General features: G+C 47.6%; 1 protein-coding gene across 1 annotated transcript in view; it reads right to left on the reverse strand.

Moving 5' to 3' along the window:
* The window catches only part of LOC126524416 (serine/threonine-protein phosphatase alpha-2 isoform), a 72,454-nt gene that overhangs the window by 22,048 nt on the left and 32,110 nt on the right, over positions 1-18,296 (reverse strand). The window contains exon 5 of the mRNA XM_050172735.3: positions 15,349-15,483. Within this exon, the coding sequence (XP_050028692.1) occupies positions 15,349-15,483 (135 nt within the window). The remainder of the gene's footprint in view (positions 1-15,348; positions 15,484-18,296) is intronic.

The following is an 18,296-nucleotide window of genomic DNA, read 5'->3' on the forward strand; positions in this document are numbered from 1 at the left end:
TCAACAGAGCCTTCATAAAAACTGTTCTTTGACATTTGTTTTGTACCACCGGTACAACACATTTATAGGTTCAGATATACAGTGAACCGATTTTTCGGACATGCCCTATCATTTAGACGCCTTGACGGCACAGTCGCATACCCCATAGAGCTACAGTTGAACCTCGATATATCGAACAGCGCGATGATCGCAAAATAGTTTGATATAGCCAGAATTCGATATATAAAATCACGTAGAAAACGCGTCAAAAACTAGCACAAATCAATCAATGAACCAATCGTGGCGCAATAGATACTCACATGAAGCTTCAAACAAAGTATTTATTTCGTTCACTAAAAGTACTGAAGCAGCGTAGCCTGCTTCATACTGGCGACCGCATGCTTGACCACGGCGTCCTCAACATAGTCCAAACGGTCCACAAGAGACAGTCCAGTGCCTTCTATTGCGCCGCAGTAGCGGCGTACAACGGCCAAAGCAGCTACAGCCTCAGTTGCAGTCGGGAGCAGGGCAACATCAGCGCTTGCTGGATCAGCCTCGGCAGCGTCTTCGTTTGGCCGCTCAGCAGTCACTTCTGCCGCGATCTCCCCGTCTGTTAACTCCGCCACCGTTCCGGTGCTGTCGTCACCGCCAACGAAGTCCTCACTGCACATGCTGTGTGGCTCAGCACCGACAAAGCGCTCCAACTGGCTCCAGGTTTCTTCGAGCTGGCATTCTTCCGGGCCCTTACGTCGATAAACCATTTGTACGGCGCCTTCTCGACGTCTTCAAAGGAAGCTTTGCGCACCTGCCGCGCACCTGAGTGCTGGTTCTGTTCCGCCTTGGCCTTTATGTCACTCTTGTTTTTCAGCAGAGTGCTCAAAGTACTCCTTGGGATGTTGAAAGCCTCGGCGATGCTAGACTTCTTTTCTCCATTTTCAACGCGCTGTATCACTGCCAATTTCGCAGCAAATGTCAGACATCCGCTTCTTCGCGTCTGCAGCCATCACACCAACCACGACTGGCCTAAGCCACACACACACACACACAAACTAACAACGACTGGTGTAGCACAAGCGGCAGCACCGAGACGCATGTGTCGTTGACGTTGTCAAACTAGCCAACCTGGCCAAGCCACAGCCACGCCAAGCCGCCGCGTGCGTACGCCGCTACGTTAAAATGGCGCCATCGGCGCAACCGATGTGGGCAGCTGTTGTACGCGGCAGTCTGGAACGCCCATCGCGCCGCCACTATTTTCGAAAGTGTTGCGGGAAAGCTCGCCTCCTGTCAACAGAGCGCACTTGGTCTGGGGCGGCGGAGTTCGATATATCCATTTTACATCTGGCCCCGTTCGAAATAAAAAATTAAAAATGCATGCGATTTTCTACGTGATATAGAAAGTGTTCGATATAATACGCAATAATTCGATGTATCCGTGTTCGATATATCGAGGTTTGACTGTATAACATCTGAAATTTCGGACGCAAAAGCCATTTGCCGACTTTCCAGACTTTTTGCCATGACCACAGGTCTGAAATGACAATGATCGAAGCCATCACAGCTGCCATTTTTATTATCTCGCCGCTTCGAACAAGCGCTCTCATATGCATATCTGTTGGCAGCCATAGCCAACACTGCAACAACACTACGCCTAGCTACTTCGATGTTCGCTACCAAGCTTCTGGCTGTTCGATGCGGAAGTTTCATGAAAACAATTAGCCACTGTTAGCAATGGCGCTGACTCCACCTTTGTAATCCTCGCCAATGGCTTGGAAGCTCAGAAAGCATGACGCATTGCATAAAATGCCAGTTCCTGATAGTCAGATTCGCCCAAGTACAGGAGTATGACACGGTGGAGCGTAAGTATTAAGGCGAAGCATACCAAGAATGGAAAGGGGAAAGTGTCACGGGACAGTGGGTATTCCTCCATTATATATGCATGCACTCGCCGTCTCCTGCCCCAGTCTAAGTTCTGATATGCCTAATAAGTATACCGATAGGCCTTCAGAGCTATTTCTGATTTGCCTGTGGCGATTTGAGCCCTTGGGAGCAGTAAAATGCATGCATTCACTTTTTTCCAACAGCCCGATTTTTCGGACATTTTTGCGGACCCTAGGGAATCCGAAAACCAGACATTGACTGCATTCACCTTTTGCAAGCGTGGGTGTCTAGCCCAGTGGGTAAGACACTCGGCTTCCAAGTGTGGGGTCGTAGGTTCGAAGCTCAGCACCACCAACGCTTTTCCTTTTCGATTTTATATTGTTTTATACATCAATTTCTTTATAGTGATTTATCTTAACGCGACAGGAGGACAGGGTTTCCTCGCTGGGTAGACATATAAATGCTTACGCATTTAGAATATGCATGTCTAAAAAATTATACACGGACTGCAATCCGTGCATGCTACCCAAGCATGATGCTGCACGATGAAGGGGGCTAAAATGTTAGACTGAAAATTTTATTCGCAGATCCCTAACAAACTCAAAATGATCCTTTTAACTACAATGGAACCTCGATTATACGACTTTCTCGGGACCGCGAAAAAGCGTCGTAAAATCCAAACATAAATTATGCCTATAAAAATACTACTAATTTCGTGGGACGGATTTACAAGAAACTTCAATGCAAACTACTAACATACTACGCAGGGCTTGAAAACCCAAAGTAGCAAAAAAGTAGATACGATAAGAAATAATGCTGCAGTACAGGCACCAATCATGCTTTATTCGAACGAACCTTTACGGCACTCCACTGCCCACTGCCGTGATTCCCGCCAGCCGGCGCAAACATTAAAAAAAAGTCGGTAAGTTTCTTTTGGTCCTTGTTTGATCCGTGATTCGCTCGAGTTGGGCAACGTCCGAAAGGAGGTCCTCTGCGGTGTCACGTGAACAGATGAAGTTCCAGATGCCATCTATGTGCCGTAGCTCCTTGGTGAACGTAGTAGACACAGGCACAGCATCTGTGGTGGCGTCGTCTTCGTCCGATGTCGCAGCGGTGTCGGCACTAGGCAAAACCTCCTCGTTGGCGTCATCCAGCAAACTTCGCCGCAGATCGCAACGTTGTCGTTGGCCTCCACGTACACGGGGAAGGTCGTGGTTAGGTTTCAACCCTCGAAAGCGTCCTCGGCGAAGCCTGCATCGGGCTCGAGCGGCATCGAAGTTGTTGCATCCCCAGAAGAGGAGGCAGTCTCTTGCTTAAGGGGGGACGCGGCCCTTGAAAACCGAAAAATCGCAAAAAAGTCGATTTTTGTAAAACCATATTTTTGGGTTGTATGTCTCATAAACTACCTGTTCCGTAATTATCAGCATCTAATTCAACCGTAAAGTACGAAAAATAACGCTACTTATGAGGCCACGGCGGCCCAAAAGACGCGCAAATGCCGAAATGAAGTCAAACCGCGCGCGCGCCATTCCCGGCCCATGCGGCCTGCCCGCACCATCTTGGTGTCGTTTTGACCGTGGATTCTTTGTCTCTATTTTGCTGCCTTGCAAAATGGCATCGTCGGCGCGGTTGAGGCGCTATTGGCGTTTTCCTGCAATGTGATGCGGAGCGCTGATTGGCCTAAGCAGCACGTTCAAATCTCGCGGGCTAAAGTGCGCCTGCCATTGGCTGCTGCGCGGGCGGCGGCGGCTGTTCCCTTTGATGCCGCGCTCGCGTCGTTGTTGCCCCTTGCTCCGTCCGCCTCAGCATGAGCTTGCGCGCTGCTCATCGCCTTGCGCTATCTTTTAGATTATTTGCGCAGCTTTCTTTTTCGATAGTTCTTCGCTGTACGCGATGCCGGCAAAGCCCAAGACGGTGCAGATGTTCGGTGCACGGGAGCGCGATATGCGTCTTGTACGAGCATCGAACTTCCGATCTCCCACAGCGAGTGCCGACTGCGTAGACGCTTTTCAGCGGCGGAACTGTGCTTTCGGCTGTCGCCAGTCGAAAATCCGACACACTGCGTGTGCCTGGAGCCGCAAGAGCTAATTAGAAGCTCCTACGGAGCTTTCGAATAAAAAAACACTTGTGTTCAACTTTAAGGCCCGTTTTCTCGGAATGGATTTTTTCGCTAGTAGTGGTGCTGGGGAAGGCGATATCTCAAGAACCGCTCTTCAGATTTGTATGCAGTTTTTTTTTATTCTGTTCCTGAATGACTTTGCCAGGGGGTAACAGGCTTCTTTTTTTGAAAGCTGGTGCAGTTAATTTATAATAAGCAATTAATTTTTGATGAATGTGGTCATTAATGGCTACCTCAAATTCAAAGTTGCCTTAAAATTTTTTGGAGGGGAAATTAAAGAAAAGGGCTCTTTAGCCCCCTGGGGTATCTATCAAGGGATCATCACAGTAAATTTCAGCTTCCTACGATGTCCTGGCATTTCTCCAGGCTCTTCCTCAGGCATATACATTAATCACCTAGTTAGACCTCAATAACTCTGGAACTAATAAACATATGTTCATGAAACTTTGCAGTTCCTCATAGTTCGGTGGTGTGAACGTACCCCGAAAGTTTCATCTGGATACTTTAAAAAATAAGAAAGTTCTATTTCCAGGGTAGCCTCCCCCCTTAAATGAGAGGGTTTGCTCAGGCAGCATATGGTAAAAAAATACCGCTCTCATCGGCGTTGAAAACGTCGCAGAGCTTGTATGCAGCAATCATCTCCAGTAGCGACTCCATCCACTCATTCACCATCGGAATGTCCACGGAAGTGCTTTCTCCGCAGGAGCGGCTGTATGCAATCCTGTTTCGTTTTTTAAATCGATCCGGCCACCCGTTCGATGCCTGAAAGTCGCCAATGCCAAAACCTTTTTTTTTAAATATTATTGCTAGGCAAATGAAAATTGTACCACTTATATAGCTTGATATCCTCATTACAAATCTGTTTTCAGTCTTACGATAGCTCGATGCTTTCATGTCCTAAGTGCCATGCATAAGTGAGAAACAGTGCATGTTTGTGCAGCTATTGGACCAAGCAGTTGGCATGATATAGCAGTGCAAGATGGTGTTTCTTGTCCCCAACACTTCAGTGAGTGCTAATAACCAAGATAATGCAATTCCCCTGACAGGCAACATTTTGAGAGAATTTCATATCTGATGCTTCGTTTTCAGTGACTGGTACCCAAGGGTATTGAACATTTCCATTCTTAAAAATAAACTGGTTGCACTAAAACCTAGATCAGTGCATTCTACACATCTTAAAGATGATGCACACCAAATTTGGTCTTGATTGGACCACAATAAGTACATCAAATGTCGTGCACAAAAGCCATGTTTGGCCAAAAATATGAAGCTGAGAAAAACACGATTGAAAGTTATAAAAGTTCTTTATTTGTGTTGTAGCGCTGAAATCTATATAAAAATTGTGCATAATGCAGGCCAGGATACCTAGATCCAGTGCACAACTTTAGAATTCACCTGCGCCATATGTTGTTCTCTCATAGAGTCTTTGTGAGCACCATGCTGAGCACCATGCTGTGCTGCACTTTCTTTGTTATGGCGGTAAACGATTTATGGCGCATCGGTTTTGGCAAACCAAGAACTGCACAAAATCGGACGAACTGATTGTGTCCAGCTCTAAACACGCGCGCCGCAACCACTGCCTTGATATTCACGGCAAAACTCTCTCTTGGGCTGGCCGAAGGGCGCGCTCCACCGTTAGCGTTGTCTACCGGAAATGCACGCCGCGACGAATACGTTGACGAGATAACGGATGTGGTACACGCTGCATTGTTGTAACACAACCCCAAAAACGATGCGAGACCTTTCAGTTTTTTGGCCAACTCACGGATAAAAAGGTCGCGCCGTCCGCACGCCGGACATTCCGCGGTGCTCACGTTCACGACGCCGATCTCGCAGATAAAGGTGCTTGCCGTCTCCTCGCCGCTTCTATCTTGATTGTCGAAGATTCTCTACTTTTTCTCCAATGCGCTGACGAATTCGTCTGCGCTGTCAACGAAACTTGAGCAGCCGGCTGGCCCTAAACCGCCGAAAGCGTCGCCGTCACCTAGGTTAAGCTTAGCTGCCGTGGACTTTTCCATTGCACGCCGCTTGACTTTGCGGCGAGTCCCCTTGAACTTGTGCTTCAACCGATACTTTCGAGATCGAAAATCGCGTTCCTTCACGGGATCCATCTAAACAAGGAGCAGAAAAATGCGTGAAAGCCTGGGAACACGTCGAGAGAGCGTCGTGTCGCAGAAAGAGCAGACAAGCTGCGGCCGCGTCGCGCGCTAGCAGCCAATGGCGTGGCTGGAATCGCACCACGTGATTTAGAAATCCAGCGAAAGCGCTTGGTTTCGGCGGAGAAATGTTTTTATTATTACTTCTCGAGGAGATTGTGACGCGGCAAAGCCGACCTCGGAGAGAAAAAGTGTAGGCCTACTGCCTTGCACAAGCCCAATGGCTTGTGACGCCGCGATTTGATGCATCACGCGCTGGAAAATGGGCCAGATTTGCACCTTTTCTTGCCACCTCGAGTGCTTTCACCGAGTTTATTTATAATATACCGATCATTTACAGTTCTGATTTCTTTATATATGAAAGAGGAGGGATCAATCTTGTTGAAACAGTCGTAAACATAAAACTGACTTTTTTAATGAAAATCGCCGTTTTTCGACCCGCGTCTCCCCTTAAGGGGGGAGGAGGGGATCAGAATTAACTTTTTTGTTTCTTGACAGAAAGGGCTGAAATTTGGCACACACACTGCACATTGCAATAAAGAGACAATTCTAAAATTTCATTAGGATATCTTAATTAGTTTTTGTTTTATAAGAATTTATAAGTTCCTTGCTTGTGGAAAGCCTGGCACAGTAACGAAACATGATAGGGAGCTGGAAATACTTTGCATGTTTGCCCAGATGTCTAATCTACATCAAGACAGTGTCCGATTTTTTTTTTAGTGCGCTAATAATTTTTTGCTCAACATAACATGCACATGACTGTGCTTCACTGCATGGAGCCATGTAGTAATTGTGAAATAATTAAATAATGGAAAGATAAAGAAACATTTCAAGACTGTCTTTAAGTACAGCACAGCTTGTGGATCACAACAAAACAAACTGGACCAAAATCAGTCAAGCCATTGTTGTGCTACGCTTTCCACGAGCGAGGTGATTGACAAAAAAAATGCAATTGAGAAAACTGGCTGCAAAGTTTGCAAAGTTTTAAAAGCACTGCAAATTTATTAAAAAGCACCAGGGCTGTAATATTTTGAATCATTGCTGTCAAGCATCTTCTTACACCTTTGCCTCTTTATTTGGTGGGCTTTGGATGCCTTCTTCAGGCGTTCTTTATCCTTTTCTTGCGCCGTTTGGAGTAGTGCATGACCACCATTTTCACTGCCAGGCCGAGCCTGGTATCGCAGTGTACACCCACAGAACGCTGTTGGCATCTTGGGCACAGAGCTTTAGCGATCAAAGAGTTCATCGCGGAAACAGGCATAATAATGAACTCGAAGTCACAAGGGGCCTCAATTTGTTCTTGGCATTGCTGCTTCCGCTCAGTCACTGACACTGCGCGAAGGGAGTCGCGAACGCTGCATGCCTGCGCTTCTGCAGTCACCGCTGACACAAAACGCGGCTCGAGGTGCGTATGAATCGTGCGACGATTCGTCTGGTGAGCCTTGAGTCACCATACAGTATGTAGCTCATCGACGGTTGGGGCTCACTCGCAGGCTGCGTGTCCCTGTCGCACGATGCATCGGAAACGCACACCGTCTCTGCCGGCGATGGAGACCTTCGACCCGCGTCGCCTCCAACAACGCGATCTCGGTTGCCGACTCGCACGGCCGTACGCACAGGTGCGAGAGCCTCCATTGGCACGTCTTCCGGTGGCTTAGTTATCAGTATCGATGTCACAGGGCGATTGTCGGCTTCGCTGCTGGAATAGCACGGTGCAAGATAACGCGGCACGTTATCCGCGTGTTCAGTCGGGTTCTCCGCTTCTCCCGCTGGCCGCCGTCTTTTTCTCGCCGTAGGAGGCTTGCGCTTCCGTTTTCCGAAGGCATGCTTCATTTAAAAGTTCTTTTCGAACGAGCGACGATCCATCACTGACCTGGGAGCTTTCATAAATCCGAATTCTGCGAGTGTCAAGCGAAGAACGACGCCGGCGTGGTTTTCAAAGCAGACAACTGCCGTTCGCTGTGGTTGCCAGCTTGCCCGCTGCTGCAGCAGCAACCAATGGCGAGATGCCTTTCAGTACGGCAACCAATCGGAGGCCCGCTTTCATCGCAGGGCCCGTGTGACCGCCTTTAGCAGACCCGCGCTTCTTTTGTGTTTGTGCGTTTGTTACAAGATGGCGACGACCGAAGAATTCAGAAACGGAATGGCGAAACTTCGAGCGTTCGAACGATACCAAGATGGCGGCGTTCGGTGGCGGGAAAGACGAGTTAGGGCTCCGCGAACTGCGGTGATTTTACGCGATTTAAAGCTGTTTTCTCGCCCTACGCACTGATAAATTAATTTTTTTCGGGCACTTTTAGTGCGTTTTCAGTCAAACCATATTGATACAATGTAGATTAGGCATTGCAGATACCGAAACGCGTCGTTGCCAAAAATCGATCTTTTTTGCGATTTTCGCGATCTGATCCCCGCGTCCCCCCTTAAGAATGGCGTCGTCAACGTTGACCACAGAGCTCCGTGCTTGATGCAGCCACTTGACAAGAACTTTTTCTAACTTCTCATGCTGTCCTTTTGCCGCTTGAGCCCGAACTTGTTGGCATTCTGCAGTATCACCACTTTGTTTGCCAGGATCGTTTTAGGCGAAGATTCGGGTATCTTAAGGTCCCGGGCAATGCTGGCTTTCCTGGCTCCACACCACTTTTCGCCTCCCTCATTAATATTTAGCTAATCGCCGAGCAACAGAACTGTCCGCTTTCGGGACTTCGTGCGTTGTTTTGCTCCACACAACTCAAAACCTCCGCTGAACGCTGGTCACTAGGATTATGACGAAGAACAGGTGCGATAAACCTAGGCCTCTCCGCACTACCTTGTCGACGATCTGCTGCTGGGAAACTGGAAGGAGAGAAACGCTTCCCCAACGCGACGAGAGGCAACGCTGCCGAGAAGAGAGGGAGAAAGTGATTGTGGAAAAGCAAAGGCGCTATTTCAGCACAGCGAGCATCGCAGGCGGCTGCTGGTGGGGGAGAGAGAAACGAACAATGAGACGAGGCAGGGAAGAAAGCTGTGCCGGAGCGAACCGGTCGGGCAGTGTCAAGCGCTCCGCATGCAGAGAGACGGAGTGAGGAAAGAGACCCAGGGCACTTTTCTTTCGTCCGCCGTTCCGTCCCGCGCTTCGCGAGGGTCAGGCATAAAATTGTGTCGGATAACCGGGGTTTTTAATGCATTGCTTCTATGAGGACTTCGCCGGAACTGTGCTAATCTGTCGTAAAACCCGGGTCGTCACAAAACCGGGGATAAACGAGGTTCCACTGTATATTATACGGTTATTTGGAAGACATTGCTTAGGGGGATGTGTGGCTAAAATTGCAATTTTCACCAGAAAAACATATTTTCCAATATTGTTTATCTTCCGATTCCTAGACGTTTAAAGAAGCTCATCAACAACTTTGGTTGCGATCAAGAGCAGTGAAGAAACCGAACACAGAGTGAATGCCTGTGTTTTCCCCGCATTTTAATCATGGGAGATCTTCCATCGAAAGTACAGCAGACCGCAAAGTAAAAACGAAAAAAAAAGAATTCTAGCTGTGCAGCAGTTTTCTGCAAGCGCAGACAAGAGCGCAGGACAGCTATAAAGCTGAAAAAAAAAGCTAACTGTTTTTAGTCCGCACTTTTTGGCTGAACAAAATCTTTAAGAAAACTATAATTTCCAACCTGCTTCTTCAAAACCTGCTTTCAAAGTAGTCAATGTTTCAAAGCAGTCAGGAACAAGAAGAGGTACTTTTACAGTGGAGCTGTTAGAACCTCACTGGGTTTCTCTTGACGTACACAGCCACACCAAGCCGGGGGAGGGAAAGCTTAGAGAGAGTGAAAACAGTATTAAAAATAGCATTGCGCTGCCTAGCGACGTGGCAAGGGTGGGTGGAGCCTAGCAAGTGAGAAGGAGCAGCACGCACGTGAGCAAGGAACGCACTCTGGATGCATGCCTTCTCCTGTGGCGCACGAGGCAGGGGATCAGGCGAGGGAGGAGGGGCGTTCTCCAGTGGCTGCTAGGGTGCCTCGATGTCCTCCTCGCCCGCCGCTCCATACAGAGTGTAGACAACCGTGGAGTCTACTACGGCATTGGCTATGCGAATCGCGGACGCCTTTGGCAGACGCCGTAGGGACGCATTTTCGGCACTCGTGCATCTCGTGTGCGGTTGGAACTACTTTACTGGCCTTCCCCCAGCTCCACTGGTCTCTGATGTTTGCGATAGCAGTCACACAAGCTTTTTATATGTCTAAATTTTATTAAGACAAAAAATTTACATATCAGACATTTAACGATGAGAAAATTGAACTTAGCCTCAAAGTGATGACACTGCTACAGAAATGTAATGAAAAAAAAAAAGAAAGAAAGCCACAACTGGCATTATCCTGTGCTATAACCCTCTGGAGACATCCAACCATGCCAATCAGCATGTATTCATTATTTCTGAAATGATAGTTTTCCTAAGGAGACGTACCTAATTGGTCAGTATGTCAGCCATAACTTCTTTTCTATTTGGTCTGTGTTAACAAACTTTAGAATATGCACCTAGGGCAAGACAATATACAGTCGAACCCGGCTATATCGAACCTGTTTACATCGAATTATTCTATATATCAAACAATTTCTGGTCACGGTATAGTTACAATGAGTATATATAGCAAAAATTACGCTTACATCAAACAAATATTGCAGTGACTCCCGATATATCGAACGTCAAGCGACGGAAAAGTGCCCCCAGAGGTTGGCTTTCCCTCGCGGTAGCGGGGAAACCCGGCGGCGCGGCTCCATCCAACCGCTCTCCCTACCGTCACCGCGCTATCTCGGGCTGTTCGGGCGAGCCGTCGACACTCCCCGTGTCACGCATAGTGGAGTCTATTAGGCCACCATCCTCCCTCTTTTTCTATCATCTTTCACTTGCCACCCCTCTCCCCTGACGATGCTTCGCCGTGCTCCCACACGGGTTGCAGAATCAAGCGTCCTTCCTTTCTTTAGATCACTATCTAGCGACACTCCCCAGCAAAAGATGATCCTGGCCCGCCTACAGCGCTTGCTCAGACAGCCAATCAGAAGCTCTTGTGCTCTCTTCGTGCAAGATGGCGAAAGTGCGAGTTGTCTGGCTGCTTCTCTGGTTTATCGTGTTTGCGCCTTGTGGGCCTTCTCCCGCAGTGTTGCCGTGATGAAGCGGCAGAATTCGCCTTTCGTCGTGAAGCTCGAAATCATAAATCGCGTCGAACGCGATGAGAAGTTGGATGTCCCCAAAGCGTGCAAGATTCCGAGGAGCACTCTTGGCACGATTAGGGCTAAAGTGGCCAGACTCGCAACCCGGTGCCCATGGCGCCCGACGCATACGCACGGCCGTGTACGAGGGGTTCTTCATACGTGCCGGTTTCCGCGTGCTCGGTGAGGACTGTAAATTCTGATGAATGCGACGAAGCCATTGCCGGTGTTGCCGAAGTTTGGAGCTAGCTGACAAAATTTCCGGGACATTCGAATCAACGGTGGACGAGTTTGTGAGTGCAGATGATGGTGTCGCGACCACGGTAGAGCCCGGAAACGAAGACTACATCGCCGACATCGTACCGAGCACAAATGACAGTAGGCACATTGAGGAAAGCAACTACGGTCCTTTGCCCATATCCTCCGAAGTGATTGGTGCACTCCCATTAGTCCGGCGCTTCTGCGTGAATGCGGAAGGTTGCGGCCTCAGCTGCTCCGACTCCTTAGACAACGTGGGGAAGTGCGTGCGTCGCAGGCAGCGAAATTGCCCAAGCAGAAGAAAATGCAGGACTAATTTATGCCAAACTAAGCTAGTTTCGTTAATAAAGTGATTTTATAAATGGTATGTGCTTTTATGACATCCAATTATTTAGCAGGCTTATATCGAATTATGCTCTATATCGAACTGATAGGCGTTTTTTTGCGAGTTCGATATAGCCGGGTTTGACTGTATAAACCTACAAATTTTTATAAATATCTGTGCAATGATTCAAACGTTAATTTCAAGCTCCGCATCCCCCCTTAAACTAACAAATATTAAGGGGGGACACGGCTCTTTGCGGCGAAAAAATCGCGAGAAAATCAATTTTTTGAAAATGAGATTTTCGATATCTACAGCTAATATTCCTTTAATTCACTAAGTTTCGAATCTCAGGGAAGAGTATTTCGTCCGCAATATCAATTTATAACATCACTGTGAGCTGAATTCCGCGCAAAAACAGCCCTTTTTATCGCGGCGCGTAGCTCTTTTTCTATGCGCGCGATCGCAGCCATCTTGGTATCGTCGGAAAGAGGAGCCTTCCTTCTTTAATTTCCCGCCAAAAGTGACTCCGTCGGTTCGCCAGTGACGTTGAAATCCGGGGAGAAAAAGAAGTCCGAACGCGCAATCCGATTCGTTGACTAGCGCACGTGACCAAAAACGCGTGCTGTGGTTGGCTGCGCGAGGTTCCCGTCGTCTGCTCCACTCCGCAGGCGACGCGACGGTGCGCCTCGTTGTTCTCAGTCGTACGTTTGTGACAAGTGCGGAACTATGTCCATCCACCGAGGAAGTTCGCCACGAGGAACAAGTTCGGTAAAAAGAAGAAGCGAACAACTTATAACTTTGAGAAGCGCTCTGTTCCTCCGGAAAACATCGAGAATAGCCCGCCGCCAACCGCAAATGTTGCCCAAGCCGCGGACGACGCCGAAGTAGGCCTAGCCAGCTCACCAACGAGTGAAGTTGTTACGGACAGCGGTCGCGTTCGGCATGACACTGCAATGTTGCAACATGCGGATTTGCTGCAGAGGGATATGAATGCCAAAAGAAAACTTCAAGTCCTTGCTTCAACGCCAGCAACAAAACGGAAGTTGGATTCCCTCACTCACGCCGACGACGTTGCGGCCGAACCAGTCGACGTGGAGGTAGTCTTCGCTATCGTTTGTTTGGACGCCGTGAACAAACTGATGTCGTTTGTGAAGTGCAGGGTGTGCGGCAGTAGCGTCACAGTAGGCAAATGCGAACGAGAATATGGCCTTGCCATAAAGATTGTTATCGCGTGTGCGTGTTGCGGTGATATCGCGTCGGCGTGGAGCTCGCCCCGCGTGAACGGTAACCAGAAGTGCAACCCATTTGTTGTGAACGTTCTTGCCGCGCGCGCGATGCAAGCCACCGGGAATCGGCGAACGGCGCTGAACGATATTTTTGCCACAATGAACATCTCTCACCGTGGTCTTCATACGAAAACGTGGCAGCGGTATGTGAAAAGGAAGCTGGCACCCGCGGCGGCACTTGCTGCCGAGAAGCAGACGGCACTGTGCGCGCAATCGGTTCGGCAACTGTACGACGAATTGGAGCTTGGAAATCCGGGAAATATTGCCGTGTCATACGACGGTTCCTGGATGACGCGCGGCCACTTGTCTCACATTGGCGTAGGCGCCGTCATAGAGCTGTTTACGGGGCTAGTCCTCGACTATGTGGTGCTCAGCAACTTCTGCGCTGGTTGTGAGCGTGGGCCAAAGGATAATGACCCGAGGAATAAAGCTTGGAAGGAGAGCCATGCCTGTCAGAAAAACACCTCCAAGAAGGCCGGCGAAATGGAAGTTGAAGCTGCCCTCATCCTTTTCCAAAGGTCACTGCAGCGGCATAACCTGAGGTACACCACCCTACTCTCAGATGGTGACAGTCGCGCTTTCCTTGCGCTGCAGGAAGCCAGAGTGTATGGATACATTTCAGTGGAAAAGGAAGACTGTACAAACCACGTACAGAAACATATGGGCACAAGCTTGCGAAACCTTATTGCAAAGCATAAGGGACTTGGATTGGAGAGCCTTGGTGGTAAAGGCAAACTAACTAACGACTTAAGTCACGAAGCTGACACGATATTATGGCTGGGCCCTGAAGACTCACAAGGGTGATGTGCAAGGAATGAAACGGGCTGTGATGGCAACTTATCACCACACAACATCAAATGACTTGATATCGGACCACAGCTACTGTCCACCAGGATCAAGCTCGTGGTGCCGGCAAAATGCAGCAAGCGCTAAGGGTGAGGCAGCCCCTAAGCACCGCTAAAATTTGCCTCCTCATGTCTGTGAAGCCCTGTTGCCCATTTATGAGCGTCTGTCCGATGAAAAGCTCCTTGAGCGGTGCCTACGGGGCAGTACTCAGAACAGCAATGAGTCTCTCCACTCCCTGATATGGGCACTGGCTCCAAAGGAACAGCATGCTTCACTGTTCCCCGTGCAAGCCGCAGTAGCTGAGGCAGTCATGAAATTCAATGCTGGCTGTGAGACGACCTCTGCAGCAATATTGAAAGAGCTGCACCTCAACCCTGGTATACCCAGCATGAAACGCATGGTGGAGAAGGACCGCCGTCGAGCAGTTGCATCTGCAAAAAAGCGCAAGACCACTACGGACATGCAGAATTCTTTCAGGAAACGCCATTTGGGTGGCCGTAGTCAAAGTGACTACATTCCTGGTGGCTTTTAGCTACTTTCACTGCGAAATAGTGCACAATTTTTTCTGCACTTTTGATTAAAAGTGACTTCACTTCTTTTTTCTCGTTTTCTCAAAACACCGATTTTTGACTTCTTGCTGATTTGCAGCAACCATATCTCTGCCTTCAAGGCAGGTAGAGGCATAATTTTTGTTGTGGCTCGTAGCTGAGTGTACAAAGCACACAGGGGTAGGAACAGATTTTGGAATTTATGCTTTAAAATTTTTCAGTTCTGCTTTAGATCAGACAATAGGGCACCCACAATTGGAACAGTGAAGATTGAATTGCTATAAAATTACTAATATTTAATATATCAAAAAGTATTCCTACCAATGTGTTTCTTATGTTTTCTAGTACCTAGGCGTGTGCCAATATGAATTTTTGTAGCGCAGTTTTTTTTCTATTGTTTCCGCAAATGATGGACAATGAATTTCATTTATCTTCAGAACTAAATGGCCTATTGGAAAAATAATTACATATTTGAAATCAGCACAAAAATCTTAACAAGACTGGAAAGTTTCATTAATATTGATGGAAAAAGATGATGAACATTAATTTAATAGCAGTGTCCCCCCTTAAACTATCAAATTCACTCATTGCCATCGATTCCATTCTTCTTTCTTGTGTAGCAGTACGCCATCAAAGTGACACTTCATGCAGTGAAAAAGTTTCAATAAGTTTGCCCATATGACCAGAGTATGAGGACAAAGAGAAACAAGGTATGCACTCAGTTCCACCAATGGACTGTACACTGGACAATGGCTTGGCTCATCTCACCTGGAATGAGCACATGAGGGTCTCGTCGACGCTCATCATGGCACCAGCATTGTCGAACTCGCCACAGTAGTTGGGTGCTGAGAAGAGCGTCACCAGTTGTCGCTTGGCAAAGAACTCGTAGCCATCCTCCACCACCTGGGCACAATAAGTACACTTTGCTATAAGAATTATTTTGCACACTTCATTAATATTACAGTGCCTTGTACTGCAACACAAACATTGTTTTAAATTTTGCAGGCGATCGCTTCCACCAAAGTGTAATCATAATGCTCTCGCAAAAGGCGCATTTGCTATGTCAGGATACAGTCAAGCTTTGATAGAGTTAGACTTCAATATAATGAAGTCAGTGAAATTGGCAATATGCTTCGTCGTAGACTAAGCCCACTTGCAAGATTCCCAGATATAACAATTCATTGGTTACAGCAACCACATTTCCTTGCATTCAGGGTTTTCCGACCCTCCCTATTAAAACTGTGCCCAGATTTTAAACAGTGGCATACTGTTACAATGAACACTTCAAAAAACTGTTGAAGTAATAGGAGTGCACACAAAAATATCCGAAGCACGGAATTGCGACCGACGTGGGCACACAGCAGTGCGTTCCTGCTCCAGTCCAACAGCAATGAAGATATGACCACTGGAATGAGCAAATGCTGCGCATAGGGATTTCATAAGGCACGAGGAAAGTCACTAGCTTTCAACCACACTTCAAGGCACTTCCCCAGCATGCTTCAAGGCAAAGCAGAAGGGTGGCCGTGGCCTCCGCCATAGCACGCGCCAGTGCTGTCGCGGAGTCCACAATGGCAGCCCTTTAGTTATTGCACAGTTCTCTATGTGGTACCGGGTGCAATTTCGAAGGTCCCGATAGTGACACTGATTTAGAGTTGGCAGATGTTACTACGTCATCATTGGGAGATCAGGATTCATCGATGCTTCGTTTACGTCGTTGCTGATAAACATCACGATAGTGTTCTACGTTTCAAACCTCGTACTTTTTGACCGACACGACACAGTAAACTTAACTTCGCAGCTCTAGGCAAGCACGTGGCCGACGCTGCAACCGTAATGGCAAGACGTTTGCAATATACCAGCATGCTGCAGCAATCCGCCTTTTCATAGAATGAGGGTACATGTGCCCTGCCCTAGTGGATTAATCACGAAGTTTTGGATGGGATGTGTGCACGGGCTGCTATTGCAAAAAGTCGTCGTCCCCCCCCCCCCCAAAGAAGTGCCCGGACACACACTGCAGCAAACAATTGTGCCATGTACAGTGTTGGAACTCCACTGGTACATTGCTTCATACATCGGCGTGGTGCCGAAAATTTGCATAGCACAAGACCAACTCCATGTTAAAACAGAAAGCGGCCAGGGCTTTTTACGGACTTCACCGTGAACCACGCAGTTGGAGCCTTGCGTTGATTGCTAGAAAACTCCTGTGTTACACTTGAGCGACACTACAAAAACATCACGTTGCTGATGATGTCTTCTTGCAATGTCAGCCCTCTCTACAAGGAGATATCCCGTGCCATATCTCCTTGTATATAAGCGCGTTCTTTAACAGTATTAAACAGTTGGTAGTTTGCGCTACGTCCGTCCACGTCCTGTCCTTCACTTAACATCGTCAGTGTAAAACTAAGCGCAATATAACTATGAACGTTCACCAACTAGCCCCCTTCATTGCTTTACTAAATAAATTATACGGAACATCAAAGCTCTCCGTTCAAAATGGGGTCAAAGTGGCTGTCTAATGTACGGACAATAAAAAAATATTAAAACAGATACAAAAATCTGGTCCTACCATTGTGTGCATTACTCATGTAGCTCAGTACTGCAACAAAAATTACAATTCTAGGTGCCCCAATTACTGTGAAATTGCTCCTGGAAGGATGCAAATATTAAAAAATTCATGTTTTGAGAAAATGAAAAAAAAAAATCAAAGAACAAAAAAAACAGACAAGCTCATTTTTATTCAAATATAACAAAAAGCAATGATATATCTGCACATCTAAATTGTCAGTATCCACCAGGGATGTAATCTGTCTGCCTACAGCTAAACAAATGGCATTTTTTGAAGGCTCGTTGCAGATTTTCTGCCGATGCACGCTTGTGGGCTGATGCTGCTGCTCACCGGTTATTTTTCTCGGCCATTCTCATGCTGTTCGGTAGCCCCGGGTTCAAATGAAGCTCTTGGAGTATGACAGATGAAGCTCTCTCGTTCCCCGAATTAAATTTCATTACTGCCTCAGCCACAGCAGCTTCAACAGCAAAAAGCAAAGCATGCTGTTCCTTAGGTGTCAATGCCCAAATCATGGAATGCAAGCATTCATTATTGTTTTGGGTCATGCTGCGCTGGCACCTTTGAAGCAATTTTTCTTCTGAGAGGCGCTCATACACTAGTAGAAGGGCTTGACAAACATGGACAGGCAAATTATATCAATGCTTTGGGATGGGCTCATTTTTTACTTGCACAGCATTCTGACGGCACCAAGAGTCTGGACCAGATGGGCAAAGACTGTGGTTTGAAACCTTGTCATTTGACGTGATGTGGTGGTATGTTGCCATCACAGCCTTCTGCATAGCCTTCACATCCCCTTTGTTGGATTTTAATGGCTAACCATAGTAGGCACCGAGTTTGGTGATCGGGTCACCCGTCAATTTTCCTTTGCCACCAAGTGTTTCAGAAGCAGAGCACTTGTGTTTGGCAACGAGTGCGTAAAGCAGTCCCCATCCTTTTTTGGATGTGATACATGCAATCTTCCTTCTCGACTGGCACAAAGCCACACGCTTTGGCTTGTCTGAAAGCAAGAAAAACGAGACTATCACCATCTGAGAGGACTGTGGTGTACCTGAGTTTGTGCAGCTGAAGTGACCTCTGGAACAGTATAAGCGCCGCTTCAACTTGTATCTCCCCTGCTTTTTTTTTTCTGTATATTTTTGGCACATATGGC

This window comes from Dermacentor andersoni, chromosome 3, assembly GCF_023375885.2.
Source record: "Dermacentor andersoni chromosome 3, qqDerAnde1_hic_scaffold, whole genome shotgun sequence".
In the NCBI taxonomy this organism is placed as follows: Eukaryota; Metazoa; Arthropoda; class Arachnida; order Ixodida; family Ixodidae; genus Dermacentor; species Dermacentor andersoni.